At 50.1% G+C, this 17101-nt stretch overlaps 1 protein-coding gene across 3 annotated transcripts in view; it reads left to right on the top strand.

Annotated features, from left to right (window-relative positions):
- Positions 1 to 16100, top strand: part of HNRNPR (heterogeneous nuclear ribonucleoprotein R) — an 872346-nt gene extending 856246 nt beyond the window's left edge. For all 3 annotated transcript variants that reach the window (XM_069622744.1, XM_069622746.1, XM_069622745.1), the window contains one exon: positions 14844 to 16100. In XM_069622744.1, coding sequence (XP_069478845.1) covers positions 14844 to 15447 — 604 coding nt within the window. In that variant the 3' untranslated portion in view covers positions 15448 to 16100. The remainder of the gene's footprint in view (positions 1 to 14843) is intronic.
- Positions 16101 to 17101: the final 1001 nt, after the last annotated feature.

Genomic DNA, 17101 nt, shown 5'->3' with positions numbered 1-17101 from the left:
AAGACGGAGACGGCCCGCGCCCTAGTAGCCCTTCAGCAACGACGGCCCTTTCGGAGCTCTGGAGGCAGACAGGGGGCCTCCAAGGGATCCAGCGGTGGCTCGTCGTCCTACCGCCAGGTGGCACGCTCATAGTCTCCGGAGGCCTACAGGGGTCGCGGCAAGCAGGGAGCGCCTCGTCGGCAAGGTGGCCAGGGCGGCAAGGCCACCACCTCCAAGCAGGACTGAACTGGCCGTGGCCTCGGGCCCCCACCGAAGCACCCCGGTGGGAGGTCGGCTGACGAAGTTCGTCGGCGTGTGGAAGTCCATCTCCACCGATCGATGGGTGCTGGATACCCTGGCAAGAGGACACTCTATCGAATTCCTGAAGAAGAGCCCTCACATTCCACCTGTGGCCAGGAAGGAAAATCGCGTCCCGCAACTGCTGTTGGAAGTACGAGCGATGCTCAGGAAAGGCGCCATCGAGCCCGTCCCGAAGAGGCTCCGGGGTGTACTCAAGGTACTTCCTCGTCAGGAAGAAGACGGGCGGCTGGCGCCCCATCCTGGACCTTCGTCGTTTGAACAAATACATCAGGTCACAAAAGTTCAGGATGGTCACCCTCCAGCACGTGCTGGGAAAGCTGGAGGAAGGCGACTTTCTATCGTCGCTGGACCTGGAGGATGCATACTTCCACGTTCCCATCCTCAGAAGTCACCGAAAGTTCCTCCGGTTCGTCGTCCAGGGACGCCACTACCAATTCAGAGCACTGCCGTTCGGATTGAAGTCAGCCCCCAGGGTCTTTACCAAGTGCCTAGCAACTGTGGTGGGGCGGCTGCGCCTGCAGGGGATTCACGTCTACCCCTACCTGGACGACTGGCTCATCCGCTCAAGGACGAGGGAACTCGCCGTCGAACACACTGCAAGGACAGTCCAGCTACTCACAGACCTGGGATTCGCCATAAATTACCCAAAGTCCCACCTGGTGCCGTCGCAGGTGGCCCTGTTTCTGGGAGCGAAGCTCGACACAGTGAGGCACCTAGCGGGACCGTCGGAAGAACGGACGAAGACCATTCTGGGCAAAGTGCAGCGCCTGCTAGCCACGGACGTGGCCAGGGTGAGGTCCATCAAGTCCCTCCTGGGGATGATGTCCTCTTGCATCTACCTGGTGCGCCTATGCAGACTACGGATGCGCCCTCTTCAAGAATTTCTCGACGCCCATTGGATGCAGGCAACGGGCACCTTCGAAGGCAGGGTCCCCCTCAACGAGGTGTTCCGGCGGGCGATTCAGTGGTGGGGCGTTCGAGCGCACCTCACGGCGGGCAAGGACTTTCAGACGCCGGCGTACCAGGAGACAGTGACGACGGACACTTCCCTGGAAGGTTGGGGCGCCCACACCAGAGATCTCCACGCAAGAGGCCTCTGGCTCCCGGAGGAGAAGCTCCTGCACATCAACATCCTGGAACTCTGAACCGTCTTCTGGGCTCCCAAATTGTTCCTCCCGTCGCTCAAGGGCAAGGTGGTGCGGATCTTCACGGACAACACCACGACAATGTTTTACATACGGAAGCAGGGAGGTACCAGATCCCCAGCCCTATCCAAGGAGGCACAGGATCTGTGGCACTGGGCGGTCGCTCAGGGGATGTTCCTGGTTCCCTTCCACCTGGCAGGAGAAAGAAACCCCATCGCCGACTCGCTCAGCAGGGAGCTGCGCGCGTGTCACGAGTGGGAGCTGCGCCAGGATCAGGTGGATCAACTCTTCCGACGATGGGGCAAACCCCAAATCGACCTGTTCGCAACAGCGACGAACTCTAAGTGCCAGAGGTGCGCCAGCAAGTTTCCCCAGCCGAGAAGCATGGGCGATGTGTTCTCGTTCCCCTGGGACGGCCTATACCTGTATGCGTTCCCTCCGTTGCCGTTGCTGCTTCGACTCATCAACCAGCTCAAGAGGTCCAGGTGCAGGATGATCCTCGTCGCACCGGCGTGGCCGAGGCAGATCTGGTTCCCGGACCTTCTGGACTTGTCAATGTCCCCATCCATCAAGCTGTCGGCGGACGCGGATCTTCTCTCCAGAGTAGGAGGCGCCATCTTCCACCACGACCCGGCGTCGCTGAACCTGCAGGCTTGGCTCCTGCAGCGCTAGAGTTTGGAGGGTACGATATACCGGCCGACTGCAGAGAGGTTCTTGCAAAGGCCAGGGCGTCCTCGACTCTCAAATGCTACGGTCACAAGTGGAAGAGGTTCTCTATCTGGTGCCGAGCACAGAAGATCAACCCCCTACGGATTACGGCCCCTCAGGTGCTGCCGTACCTGCTATCGCTGGCAAAGGCTGGGCTAGCCCATGCCTCCATTAAGATTCATCTGGCGGCGATCTCCAAATATACCAGAACCACAGGACCGACGTCCCTGTGGTCCCATCGACTGGTGAAAGAGTTTATGAAAGGACTGTTCCGGTCGTTCCCGCCGGTGAAGGCCCCAGCGTGGGAACTTAACGTGGTGCTGACTAGGCTCATGGGGCCCCCCATTCGAACCGATGCACTCCGCACCGATGAAGTTTGTGTCGTGGAAGACTGCATTCCTGGTGGCCATTACCTCCGCACGACGAGTGGGAGAGATCCAGGCCCTATCCTGCAAAGCACCGTACTTGACTTTCCATGCCTCGAGGGTGGTGCTTAGGACGCACCCCTCCTTTATGCCGAAGGTGCCTTCGGACTTCCATCTTAACGAGCCCCTGGTGTTACCTGTTTTCTTCCAGTCTCCTTCCTCGCCGGCCGAGAGGACTTTGCACTCGCTGGATGTGGCTAGAGCGCGGAAGTTCTACGTGGACCGCACGAAGAGTTTTCGGAGGACATCACAGCTGTTTGTGAACTTTGGACCTGTGAATCAAGGGAAGGCTCTCTCGTCTTCTATTTCCAGATGGCTCTCCGGCTGCATCATGCATTGCCACCGGTTGGCTAACCGACCGCTGCCAGGCCGTCCGAGAGCCCATTCGACCAGAGCGATCGCTGCTACTACGGCATTCCTAACTGCTACGTGGAGGTCGACGCACACCTTCACAAGCTTCTACTGCGTCGATCGGGATTCCAGGGAGGAGTCCAGGGTCGGCCAAGCAGTGCTGCGCAACCTGTTCGCTTAAGGTGAGCTTGGTGAGGAGGTAAGAGATGCTTAATGTTGAGTTGTTATATTGCTTAATGTTGAGCCTTTGCCACCTCCCGTGGTTGTGCATGTGTGTACTGCTATGTATTCTTACATTCATGAGCATGTGAATCCATGCCAGACCCCATGCTGGAGAAGGAACAAATTACTTACCTGTAACTGTTGTTCTCCAGCATGGGTCTGGCATGGATTCACATGCGAACCCTCCCGCCTACCCCTCTGCGGCTCTTCACTTGGTCATACTGCCACTTCACGTGCTAGCAAATCTGAAGATGGCTGCCAGAGGCGGGGCTTAGGGAGATGGCAGTCATTGGCTGTGGTCAGTATGACGCAGAGATCAGTGATTGGTTACTACTACGAAAGACAGATCAGAAACGAAACTGATACTGATTTTTTTTCTTTACCGAGGATTCCCAGCCTGACGACGGGGAATATTCATGAGCATGTGAATCAGTGCCAGACCCATGCTGGAGAACAGTTACAGGTAAGTAACTTGTTCCTTCTGCTTGTAGTATGGCGTTGAAGTCCATCAAAGCCACTTATACGCTCGCCAGATTTAGTCACACACTGTGGGAGTGTGCTTCATCAGCGGCTGACTGCATACCGGAAGGAGATGAAAGGGAAGCCTTCCTTAACAACATTAAAGATGGCAAAGATGCCATGTACGAATCTCTTCAAACTGGCATCGAGTCCGCTGACAGTATCAGCAGGGCCATGGCGGCAAGTACTACAATCCGCAGGCATGCGTGGTTACGTAAGTAGGGCTTTGCTCCAGATGTACAGACCGGACTTTTGAATATGCCCTTTGGCGGCTCTTTATTCGGTAAAAAGGCTGATGACAGTCTGGAAAAGTTGCAAACATCTAAAGCAGCTGCAAAATCTTTAGGCGCTGCAATCCGCCAAACTCCTTTTCGCCCCTCGGGAACCTCTAGGAGAGGAAAGTCCTTTCGCTATTATTCCGCATTCGGGAAAGGCAGAGGACAGCCGGCTCAAAGGGGCCAAAGGAGATCCACCTGAGGTGGACTGGTCAAAAGTACCAAGGCCGCAGCAGGTGCCTCTTTACCCTCGGCATCTGCATCAGCTGCTCCAAAACCACTCTTGGGTCTTTCCACACAACACCGGTAGGGGGCCGGTTAACTCACCATCTGACAGAATGGCAGGCTATTATGTCAGATGCTTGGGTATTGGAGACAGTTGCCCAAGGTTACTGCCTACCCTTTCCACGCATCCCTCAGTCATCCACCGGGGCACAGCTCTAAGTTCCAGATCCGCTCCCCTTGCAGCAAATTGTAGACCTGCTAGAGAAAGGTGCCATAGAACCGGTACCTGTAGCGCAGAGGAACAAGGACTGGTACTCCCCCTACTTTCTCATACCGAAGGAGGACGGAGGACTGAGACCCATCTTGGACTTACCATCTTGAACTTGTCCTTCCTGAGGAACTTGTTCAATTCCCGTAACACTCTCTCAGATCCTTCAGGCCCTACAGATCCAGGACTGGCTGGTATCTCTGGGCCTCCAGGATGCTTATTTCCATGTGCCAATCCATCTCAAACACAGGAAATACCTGAGGTTCGCAATTGGCGGCTCTCATTATCAATTTCGAGTTCTGCCATTTGGGCTGACCTCCGCCCCGAGTGTCTTCACCAAGCTAATGTCGGTAGTGGCTGCGAGTCTAAGGAGGGAAGGGATCCACGTCTACCCCTACCTGGACGATTGGCTGATCAGAGCTGTATCTTCGGAACAAGCTCAGATCCAGCTAGATTGTCTGCCGCTTCCTTCACAAACTGGGCTTCTCCCTCAATTTAAAGAAGTCGGAGATGATGCCATCACAGAGACTCCAGTTCATCGGAGCGGTCCTGGGCACTTCCCTGGGAAAAGCCTCGCCACCAGAGGTGAGGGCTCAAGATATTCTGCAGATGGTCAACAAGTTTCAAAATGCCCAACATCTCCCAGCTTTTGACTTTTTGAGATTGCTAGGCCTCATGGCATCCTGCATCTTCCTTGTGCCAGAGGCTCGCCTGAGAATGTGATCTCTCCAGTGGGCACTAAGAAGCCAGTGGTCGCAATACTTGGGAAGAATGACAGATCTCTTCCGGACAAGGTAGCCCACGACCTTCAATGGTGGGACTATCCAGAGAACATCTTGAAAAAACTGTTTTGGCAACCATGGCCGGAGATAACAGTAGTCACAGACACCTCACTCACGGGGTGGGGAGCCCATGCCAACGACTTGATCATTAGCGGTCGGTCTCCATCGGAGTCCAGACTACACATCAACCTATTAGATCTGAGAGCGATCAGACTAGCGCTGAAAGATTTCCTGCCATCAGTACAGGGGAGAAATGTCCTGATAATGACGGACAACACGGTGGCCATGCACTACCTCAACAAAAGAGGCGGCGTAGGGCCACTGTGCAGAGAGGCAATGCAGCTCTGGTTTTGGGCAATTCAGGAAGGAATCTCTCTATCGGCAGTCCACCTAGACGGAGAGAGGAACTTGACAGCGAACACTGTGAGCAGGCAGAGCAGAGTCTCCCACGAGTGGGAGCTAGCTCAGGAAGTCCTTCAAGAGATCTTCGCCTTTTGGGGAACCCCTCAGGTGGATCTGTTCGCCACCAGTACCAACAGGAAGTGCGATCTGTTCTGTTCAAGGGAATTTCCCCCGAGAGGAGCTCTAGGGGACGCGTTCGTAGTGGACTGGGAGTTTCCACTCCTTTACGCGTTTCCACCAGTCCCTGTTATTCCTCAAATGATCAGGAGGTTGAGAAGATTCCGGAAAACCATGATCCTAATTGCCCCGGACTGCGCCAAGAGAACGTGGTACCCGGACCTTCTGAATATGTCCATCTGCCCTCCAATCAGTCTTTCACTCAAAGAGAATCTTCTCTCGCAGAAGGGAGGTCCGGTTCTCCATCCAGACATAAGAACCCTCAACCTTCATGCTTGGCTTCTGAAAGGTTGAGGTACAAGGATTGGGACCTTTCTGATGACGTCATGGAGGTGTTGCTTTCGGCCAGAAGGCCAGCAACAAAGTCTCTATACCGCTGCCGTTGGAACAAATTTTGCAGCTGGTGTAGAGAGGACAATATTGACACTTTTTCATGCAGTACACCAACGGTGTTATCATTTCTACTCTACTTGGCAAACTCAGGCCTTCAAGTTGGCACTGTAAAAGGCTATCTCGCGGCGCTATCAATCTTCAAGCGCACTGCAGAGGAACCCTCGTATTTCAAACTACCCTTAGTAATACAATTTCTCAAGGGATGAACTAATGTTTATCCTCCAAGACCATTCCAAGTTCCCTTGTGGGACTAAAATTTAGTCTTAAATTTCCTAATGGGTACTCCCTTCGAACCACTCCACTCTTGTTCGCTGAGATTTCTCACTCTTAAAACTGTCCTATTGGTAGCACTAACATCTGCTAGGAGGGTGAGCGAATTACAGGATCTATCTTGTAAACCCCCCCATGCAATTTTCCATAAGGACAAAGTTGTCCTACAGGTGAAGCCTAATTTCCTCCCAAAGGTGGTTTCTGAATTTCACATCACTCAGAAAATGACCTTACCTTCGTTCTACCCTCCTCCTCATCCGGGGAAAGAGGAAGAAAGGCTACATAGGCTGGACCCAAGACGAGCTCTAACCTTTTACATCAGCAGACTGGCTAGGATTAGGCAAGCAGACCAACTGTTTGTAGGCTACTCGGGTCACAAGTTGGGACTACCCATAACAAAACAGACCATTTCCGGGTGGCTTATTTTGGCCATTCTGGAATGTTACAAACTGGCAGGGAAAGAGCCTCCTCAAAATCTTAGGGCTCATTCAACCAGGGGTATCGCAGCCTCTTCGGCCCTCCAAAGAGGGGTACCGGTCCGAGACATTTGTGCGGATGCCACATGGTCGTCTGCACATACATTCACAAGATTTTACAACCTGGATTCCTCCGCTAGTCAATAGACCAGATTTGGCAAAGCCGTATTACATTCGGTTCATTCCTAAAAGGGATACATGACATTCTTACTCCCACCTCCAATTACATGCCACTGCTATGGGAGTCTATCTAAGATGAGGAATACGTCGGAGGACACAATCCCTTCGAAGAACAAGTTACTTCTTACCTGGTAACGTTGTTTCGATGGGATGTTCCTCCGACGTATTCCTTATCGCCCCTCCCATCCATCCCCAAAGTAATGCTTCCTTTGTGGTTGCAGCTCACGCTCCTTAAAGGTCAATAGCCAATTCATGCAAGACTTATCTTATGCTAAAAAACGGAACTGAGCAACGGACGCCGCGCGTCGCTATTTATGGGCATGGTGACGTTGGTGCCGATACAGTGGCTGTCGAGGGACACTAACTCGGCGGACGTCGATGCGCAGCGCCCTCTACAGAGAAAATATTTCCGAGGCCAGCAAGCTGGAGACGAATTATCTAAGATAAGGAATACGTCGAAGGAACATCCCTTCGAAAGAACTTTACCAGGTAAGAAGTAACGTGTTCTCCTCTAAACAAATCGCTGTGTCCTGGGTCATACTGCCCCATCCAATGACAGTCTTCTCCCTAAGCTCTGCCTGTGGCAGCCATCTTCAGATTTTTACCGCACAATTCAGTGCTGGGAGTGCTTGAGTTTGCTCTCCGAGCTATTTGTATGTTTCTCAACGAAAAAGGTTACATTTTTGTTCCAACGAGCCTGTGTGCTCTTTTCCTCATCTGCCGGCAACAGTGATCCGTTGTCAGTGAAGCTCCATACCCACCAAGGGTGAAGATTGTGTCCCGGGAGGATAGCTCAGCGGCAACGTGCGCGCCTTGGAAGCAAGACGACCTGAAGCAACACCGGTTCGATCCCCTGGTCCGCGCTTAGAAACCTCTGGGTGTTTAAGCGTGTTATAAATCTGTAACGAAGACAAAAAACAATTGCGCAACAAAAAACAATTCCTGTAACAGCGCCTCGATGCCCGCGGGCTGTATGAGCGCTTTAAAAATGTAAAATAAATTGTAGGCCATCTTGCCCTCCGACCATGGCGGAGAAGGGGTCCCTATTCAGGCCCTGCTTCAAATGCTGGCTACGGAATGTTTGTGGAAGACAAGCATCTATAATGCTGCTACTGCCTACACCCGGACCATAATGAGGAAGAGTGCGAGATATGCCAAGGTTTCTCTAAGAAGACCGGCCTAGTAGGCTGGCGGCATGGCTGAACTCTAACAAGGCCTCTGACCCATGCTCCGAGCAGGGTCATGCCTCGTCCAGGACCAGCCAGTCTCTGGAGCTGTCTTCTAAGTCCTTTGAGGTCGCTCCATCCGTAGCAGTCCAAGATAAGGTCAAGATCTGCAAGTCTGAAGCCACCGGGTTCGCCGCTGATGCGGGTCCCAAGATGGCTATTGCGCTGCGATCGACATCAGCCTACCATCAAGCTCTTTTTCGAAGAGGAAGTCATCCACCCCGGCAAAGCTACGGGAGACATCTGATGAGCCAAGGGTGGAGGAGAAGGCTGCGCAGCCCAGGCAGGCTCAACCGGCACAGTGAAAGTCTTAGTGAACGACTGCTAACACTACAACGAAAGCTACGGGCACTGATCCTACGAGGGTGGCACCCGCAGCGCAGAAAATGTCCCTTGCCCCCATGGCGCAACACCGCCGTAGAGGCCTTGGCAATGGCTGCAGGCATCCCAGAAGGAGTTAAGGCACCGAACCAGGACCCGGTTCAGACCCCAAAACAGTCCTCCCAGGTCATCGCTCAAACTATGGAGGTTTTGTCCACAAACGACTAGGATCAAGAGTCCATGCATATGGTCCATGTGGACGATGACGCAGGGCCTAGTTTTCCTTCTGTGCCGAGGGACATTTTCTTGGACATTCTGTCGACTCTACACACCTTGGTGTCGGTGATCTGCGGCACCGGTTCCTGCAGCGCCCCAGGACCCCGATCAACCTACCGACGAAAGAGGAATTGTCATCTGATGCCCCCATATCAACCTCCTCCACCACGTCTGCCCCATCTCCCCCAGCGCACCTGGATACAGCCACGACTACGAATGAGGGCAAAACTTCGTCCCAGCGGACAATGAATCGCCACAATTGTATGAACATCGTAGGGTTTCCCTACTAGATGAGGTGGGATCGTTCCACTCCATGATCCTCAGGGCATCCAAGCTCTTCCAGTTGGTACCCGAGGAACCCAAGAAGGAGGGCTTCTTGTATCAAAGGCGAGAACCCAAAAGGAAGACTATCATGGTGGTACCCTTTCTGGACGATATTTGGAAAGGGGGTCTGGCCCTCATAAAGAACACTTGGACGGCTCCAGCCAATGTGCATAGGCTGGAGAAGTATAGGATGCCAGACTCCGCACCAAGTGCCTGAGGTTGCTGCCTTTGCCGGACTTGGCGGTGTCGGCTGCTGCGAGAAAACAGTTGGCTAACCCATCTTGAATCATAGTCCCTCCGGACAGCGAGGGGGTGGGGGAGGATGGATGCAATGGGGAAGAAAGTGATTTACATGGCGGCATCCATGATCAAGGCAGCAAAAGCCTTGGCGATCCAAGCCAGGTACGACAGGGACTTATGGTACAAGCTAGGACCGATTCTGGAGTTCCGTCAGGAGGTCCAGGTGAAGGTACTGGACATGCCCTTCGATGGAGAGAATGTTTGGGAAGGCTGTTGACGAGTCCCTCCAGGCTATCAAGACTGATATGGAGATGTCCCGTTCCCTCAGCACCCTCCAATAGCACTGCCTGTCTTTTTGCTGCTCCAGGGGAAAATCGAGCAGGTCATCAAAAAATGTCTGTCTTGCAGACAGCCTTCCCGATCCTCCATGCAAGAAGCCTATAGAGGCCGCTCCCAGGCCTACGGTAGCAGAGAACAGGATCGCTGTTGCCCCCCAAGCAAGCCTGAACCGGCCAAGACGTTGGACCCACTCGTGCACCCCTGATGAGGTTTGTCAGCAAGTGGAGGAAGATCACCACCTACATATGGGTGCTGGACACTCTCGCCCAGGGGCACACCTTGGAGTTCCAAAGCAGGTATCCTAGTCTTCTGTTGGTACCCCGCTGGGAGCAGCACATCCCTCAGCTTCCGGAAGAGGTACGAGCCATGCTACGAAAAGAGGCGGTAGAGCTACTTCCCCAACCGCTCCGGGTCTATTCCAGATACTTAAAGAAGAGAGGGGGCTGAAGACCCACCCTGAACTTACGACTTCTGAACAAATACTTAAATTCCCCAAAATTCAGGGTGGTCCCGTTGCAGCACGTGCTCAGCCAACTGGAAAAAGGGATTTCTTGATGTTTGACTTGGAGGACGCCTATTTCCACAGCCCCATTCACAAGAAACATCTGATATTTCTAAGCTTCGTGGTGCTGGGCCAGCACTACCAGTTCAAGGCCCTACCATTTGTTGTTCACATAATGCCTAGCACCAGGGGCAGCCCATCTATAGGACATGCATGCATGTATACCCATACCTGGACAACTGGCTGATACAACGAACAAACATGTTGAAGGCAACCGTCCCAACTATTGACGGATTTGGGATTCTCGGTCAACTATCCGAAGTCCTGTTTAACACCATCTTAGAACGCTCAGTTCCTTAGTGCCAGACTCAAGTGTCTTGTCTGGGGTAGCCCTCAGTGTAGAGGCTAGCAACCATTCAAGGATGGGTCGCTGGCAAACTGCCAGGGTGCAGCCCATTAAGTCATTACTGGCCATGCCGTCCTGCATCTACCTCATCAGTCTCTGCAGGTTGCAGATGCAACCACTACAAGAATTTCTGGATGCCCTTTGGATACGGTTGTCTGGAAGTTTCATGGAAAAAAATCCCTCAAGGCGTTCCAACTGGCAAAGGTGGTGTGGGTCCACTCCCACATCGCCCACAGCAGAGGGTTTCGGAAGCCCCCATACCAGGAGACTGTCCCCACGGATGCCTCCTTGGAAGGTTGGGGAACCGACATCTGCACGTCACAGGTCTGTGGCTGCCAGGGGAGAAGAATCTGCAGATCAACATCCTGGAGCTACCTTTCGGTGTTCTTGGCCCTCACGTCGTTCTACAGTCTCTGAAAGGCGGATCTTCACGGACAACATCACCACCATGTTCTACATCGGGAAGCAGGGGGCACTCTATCCTCGGCGCTCTCCAAGTAGGCCCATGAATTGTGGCACTGGGCTGTCGGACAGAGGATGTTCCTTGTCCCTCTTCACCTGGCGAGACTCCAGAACACCATTGCCGACTCCCTCAGCAGGGAACTGCGCTCCTGCCACAAGTGGAGCTTCGTCAGGATCAGAGCCTGTTCGTCGAATGCGGGAGACCCCAGATCGATCTGTTTGCGAAGATGGCAACCTCCAAATGACTTAAGTTTGCCAGTGGGTTCCACCAGCTGTGGAGTTTAGGGAAATGTTTCTGTGCGTGTTCCCTTTGTTCCCTCTTCTGCTAAGAGTCATCAACACACTCGGACAGTTCCAATGCAAGATGATATTAATCGCCCTGGTGTGGCCGAGGCAGATCTGGTATCTGGACCTTCTCAGCCTGTAAGCGGCACCTCCAGTGAAGTTGCGGGCAGTTCTGGATCTTCGCAACAGAGAGGGAGGTGGAATCCTTCATCACGACCCAGGATTGCTGAACCTGAAGGCTTGGCTCCTGCAGCCTTAGAGTCCTGGCCAAGGCGTCGTCGACTTTGAAGTGCTACGGTCATAAGTGGAAGCGTTTTGCTACATGGTGCTAGTCGCAGAAGATAACCCCTCTAAGAGCCACGGCTCCTCAGAGCCTGCCATACTTGCTGTCCTTTGCAAAGGCTGGGCTGGCTCATGCATCCATTAAGGTACATCTGACGGCTGTCTCCCGCTACAACAGGTCCCCGGGGAGGTCCTCACTGTGGTCACACAGACTCGTCAAGTAGTTTCTCAAACGCTTTTTCCGATCCTTCCCGCCGGTGAAAGCTCCTGACCCGGCGTGGGAACTCAATGTGGTTCTGACAAGTCTCATATAGGCTCCCTTCGAGCCTATGCATCAGGCCACACTCAAGTTTCTCTCGCGGAAGGCGGCTTTCCTTGTGGCCATCACCTATGCCAGATGTGTAGGTGAGATAGAGGCCCTATCCTGCAATCAACCATACTGGACTTTCCATGGATTGAGGGTGGTACTACGTACGCAGCCCTCTTTCATGTCGAAGGTTCTGCCAGAATTATACCTTAAGCCTTTGGTGTTGCCTCTTTTCTTCCCGAAACCACCTTTCGCCGGTGGAGAGGGCTTTGTATTCACTGGACGTTGCTCGTGCCTTGAAGTTCTACGTGACTCGCACAAAGAGTTTTCAGGAGACTTCTCAATTGTTTGAACTTTGGTCCTGTGAACCATGGGAAGGCCTTGTCAAAGGCTTCCATTTCAAGATGGCTCTCCGACTGCATCATGCACTGCCATTGGTTGACGAACCGACCGCTGCCGGGCCGTCGCAAGCCCACTCCACCAAAGCGATGGCGTTCATGTCTGGTCTCTGCTAGACATCTGCAGGGCTGCTACGTGGAGGTTCACGCACACCTTCACAAAGTTCTACTCCTCGACAGGGATTCCAAGGAGGAGTCTGGAGTCGGCCAAGCAGTGCTACGCAACTTGTTCATTTGAGGTGAGTCTGTTCCAAAGGTAAGAGTTAATTGCTTCTGTTGAGCCTTGCCACCTCCCGTGGTTGTGTAAGGTTGTAATGCTGTGTATTCGTTATTCATGAACATGTGAATCCGTGCCAGACCCCATGCTGGAGAAGGTTTAAGTTACTTACCTGTAACTATTGTTCTCCAGTATGGGTCTGGCATGGATTCACATGCAAACCCTCCCTCCAGCCCCTCTGCAGCTCTTCTTGGTCATGCTGCCACTTTATGTGCTTGCCGAATCTGAAGATGGCTACCAGAGGTGGGTCTTAGGGAGAGGACTGTCACTTGATGGGGGCAGTATGACCCAGAGGACAGTGATTGATTGGTTTAGAGGAGAAATAGTTTTAGAGTGAAAGTTAAACTTTTTTCTTTTACAGAGGATTCCCAGCCTGATGACTGGAAATATTCATGAGCATGTGAATCCATGCCAGACCCATGCTGGAGAACAAGAGTTAAAGGTAAGTACCTTGAACCATCTAGTCAGCTAACCACAAGGGCAGCTACTACTGGAGGGCAGAAATGACATGACAGAAATGGAAGAACCATCTTTAGTACCCTTAAATTGAAATGGCCAACTTTGCAAACTGTGGCCACCTGCGTATCCATAGAAGGAGCAGAAGACATTGCTGTGTATGGCTCCCTTGTCTGATCAGTTGAATTTTGACTTTATCTACTTTGTAACCTTGGATTGGAGTAGTCTCTCCAGTTTGCCATATTGGTTTATAGTTTGCTTTACTTAAGGGGTGACCTGGGGGGACTTTCTTCCACTTTCTGAAATTTGGAAGTGAGTTGTTTTCTATCTTCTGTCTGGCCTGGTCTCTTTTGGCCTTTATACTTACTATGTTCTTTTTGGGAAATTGGCTCTGTGGCTCATTTTTAAACCTCACACTGATTCCTTTTGTGAAATATATTTGCGGTTTCCCTCTAATAACCTCATGTTTAGTTGGGTATTAAATGCAGAGGTAAACATTTTACTTTGCAAGATACTAGCCAGGCATATTCGCTCGCCCACCTCAGTTATCCAGATATACACAGCACATCATTTCTTACAAGGCACAACATATTTGTTTCCACTGCCTATTCTGTTGGAATAAGAATGTTTAAGAATCCTGGTGTACAATGTTTTTCCCTTGTCTTTGTAAAGACTCCTGCTCTTATGTGTCTCCTCATTTTTATGATTTTTTTTTTTTTGCAACAAATGGGAGTCATTCCTTAAGTTCCCTAAAGAGTTGGACATTATATTTCTCTGTTTCAGAGAGGGCTATTTTCAAAAATGCTTGAGTTACCTAAATCCTCTTTGTATCGTAAAGTAAAAAGTTTCAAATGGGAGCATTTCCTTAAGTGGCTCTTCTTTCACCAGATTATTTCTTCTCTGGAATGTTCTGTTTGGTGTCAGTTGTGATGATGCAGTCCATGGCTACTTAGGGAGCTTCTAGAGCAGGGATTTGCAACCTGCGGCTCTCCAGATGGTTTGTACTAAAACTCCAATCATCCTACGCAATTCACTATAAATGGCTAGGCTTGATGGGGGTTGTCCAAAACACTGGGAGTGACAAAGTTTGTAGACCCATGTTCTAGAGGAAGACTGCTTGCATGTACCAGTGAGAACAAGCGGCTCACAGCTGTAGCTCTGTTGCTAGTACTCTGTAGTCCCTCAGCTAGACTGCCCAGTTACATTCCCAAGGGGTTATGCTGTTTTTGAGAGAAAAATTGGGCAGCGTCACTGGCATGGAATGGGGATGGGAACAGATTGTGGCTAGCCCAGAACCCAGGAATTAAGGTGTTAACTCTTAGTTGTGCTGGTCTAGTTGAGGAACTGGCTGTGATCCAAGTACCACCAGTAAAAATGTCGCTACGATGAGTAATGTGTGCCCTATACATGCATTAGTAACCATGAGTGAATGTACAGGTCTCGTTTTTCTTTTTTGCAGCATGCATGGAGTAAACAATTTATATTTGGTAACAGGATTGTGTTCCATTTGTTTGGGTTGTTCATGCATATCCTCAGTTTGTCAGAATTGGCTTGTGATCCTAGATTAATATTGAAAGGATTACCTATTTTAGTGGCTGTCTAACACTTGTCTTTTCCTCAATAGGTATGAAGATTATTACTACTACCCTCCGCCTCGAATGCCACCTCCTGTAAGAGGCAGAGGGCGTGGTGGGAGAGGTGGCTATGCCTACCCCCCAGATTACTATGGCTACGAAGATTATTACGATGATTACTATGGCTATGATTACCATGACTACCGTGGTGGCTATGAAGACCCTTACTATGGCTATGACGATGCCTATCCAGTTAGAGGACGAGGAGGAAGGGGAGGAAGAGGTGCTCCTCCGCCACCTAGGGGGCGGGGTGCTCCACCACCACGAGGTAGAGCCGGCTATTCCCAAAGGGGCGCCCCCATGGGACCACCAAGAGGAGCTAGGGGTGGGCGTGGGGGTCCTGCACAGCAACAGAGAGGACGTGGTGCTCGTGGAGCAAGAGGCAACCGTGGGGGCAACGTAGGAGGCAAAAGAAAGGCAGACGGTTACACCCAACCGGATTCTAAACGCCGCCAGACCAACAACCAGAACTGGGGCTCTCAACCCATCGCGCAGCAGCCACTCCAGCAAGGTGGTGATTACTCTGGTAACTATGGTTACAATAATGACAACCAGGAATTTTACCAAGATTCATATGGGCAACAGTGGAAATAGAACAAAATGTTGGAAATTGGCAAAATTCTAATTGGCAAAATGCATTATTTTAAGAAAAAAATAAAGTATACACAATTAAATAGAGATTTGGCAGTCATTTAGTGATGACTGTGTGACTATACTGTACATACCTGAGTTTTTCTCCTTTTCGTTTAATGCATTTGTAAGTTACTAGGCTTTCAGGATTCCCAAATCTTTTTGGGATAAACAGTGCTTTTATTGTTTTAGGATTCATTTTAGCAGTTGAATAAGGCAGGGGGGGCAACAATGTTCAATCATGGTTTTGCAAGAACCTCCTTGTTTTGGACAGTTACACTTTTTGGATTTGGATTAGACCACATAGGAGAATGCTGTACATAAATTAAAAGCTAGTGTTTTGTCGTAGTAGTTTTAAGAGATTAAAACCAACAAAAACAATTTTTAAGTTTTCATGTATTGAAAAATTAACTTGACTGTATGTTTTGCATTCCTAGAAGTAGGTTAACTGTGTTTTTTAAATTGTTATAACTTCACACCTTTTTGAAAATCTGCCCTACAAAATTTGTTTGGCTTACCCGTAAAAGAGCCGTGGCAATTTGTTCCATGATGTGATTGTATTTACAACTTCTTGTTCATGTAACATTTCAATAAAACACAAAAATCTATTCAAAACATTTACAATTTTCAAATTCAATTGTGTCATAAGACATTCTTCCATTTGTAATTCTTTCAAGAAACCTGGTTTCAAAAGATAACCTGTGATTAGTCAAATTCATACAAAGTAAGATTCATAATGAGAAGAGCACTGTAGACTATTTAATGAAACTGAAATCTGCAACATTTTGCAAGAATGGCACTTCTAAAATGGTTGCCTACATTTTTAATAAACCTAAAGCCTTTATGAAAATGTGTTCAAGTGAGCACATACATACATGCAGGCTAAAATCTGTCTATCATTGTCTATTCATACAAACATGGCTTAAATGCAGCATATGCATTTCCCTTTATTTTGAAACTGTCAAAATTGTTTACAAATTGTTGTTACTAAGTGTTTTACATCTGCAGCAAACTGTTTTGTAGTACAGTGTAGGTGTTATAGCGGGTGCAAAATGTTTATTTTTCAATTTCCTTGACAGAGAATGGAGTTCTACATAATCCTGCATAGGAGTTTACAAATTCTACCAATCGAAGTGTTAGTGTTTACTCGGTCACAAGAAAGCTGGCCCTTGCCAAACTCTTCTTTCCTTCACCCGGTAGGAACCACCACTGGGATCTGCCAAGAATAATTTAAATTTTGCAGGGAACACTCTATAAATTGACATAAACGTATGATACCGCTTTATACCACCAGACGCAGGATTGTGGAAACTTAAAACTTAATTTATTTAAAAGCTTAAATAATATTGTTTGTATACATTTCTTATTTGTTACCAAACCTAGATGATTGCTGCCACATCTTATCCCACTGGAGACTACATTTTTATCTTAGAAAAAATTAGAAATCTGCACCACATGTGTGCTGGCTTTTCTGAGCCAGACTCTTCCATTCAAAGCCACATGTACTTGCCCTCATTCTTTGTTTTTATCTAGATTGATTTGCGTGGAAACCTGCTTTCTGGTGTCTGGCTGCAAATGGTTTGTAGTGAGAACACGTTACCTCGGAGTCCTTAGAATT

Source organism: Ambystoma mexicanum, chromosome 11 (assembly GCF_040938575.1).
Source record: "Ambystoma mexicanum isolate Mex_15411 chromosome 11, UKY_AmexF1_1, whole genome shotgun sequence".
In the NCBI taxonomy this organism is placed as follows: Eukaryota; Metazoa; Chordata; class Amphibia; order Caudata; family Ambystomatidae; genus Ambystoma; species Ambystoma mexicanum.
The sequence above is the reverse complement of the archived record's forward strand: the minus strand, read 5'-3'. Positions and strand labels throughout refer to the sequence as shown.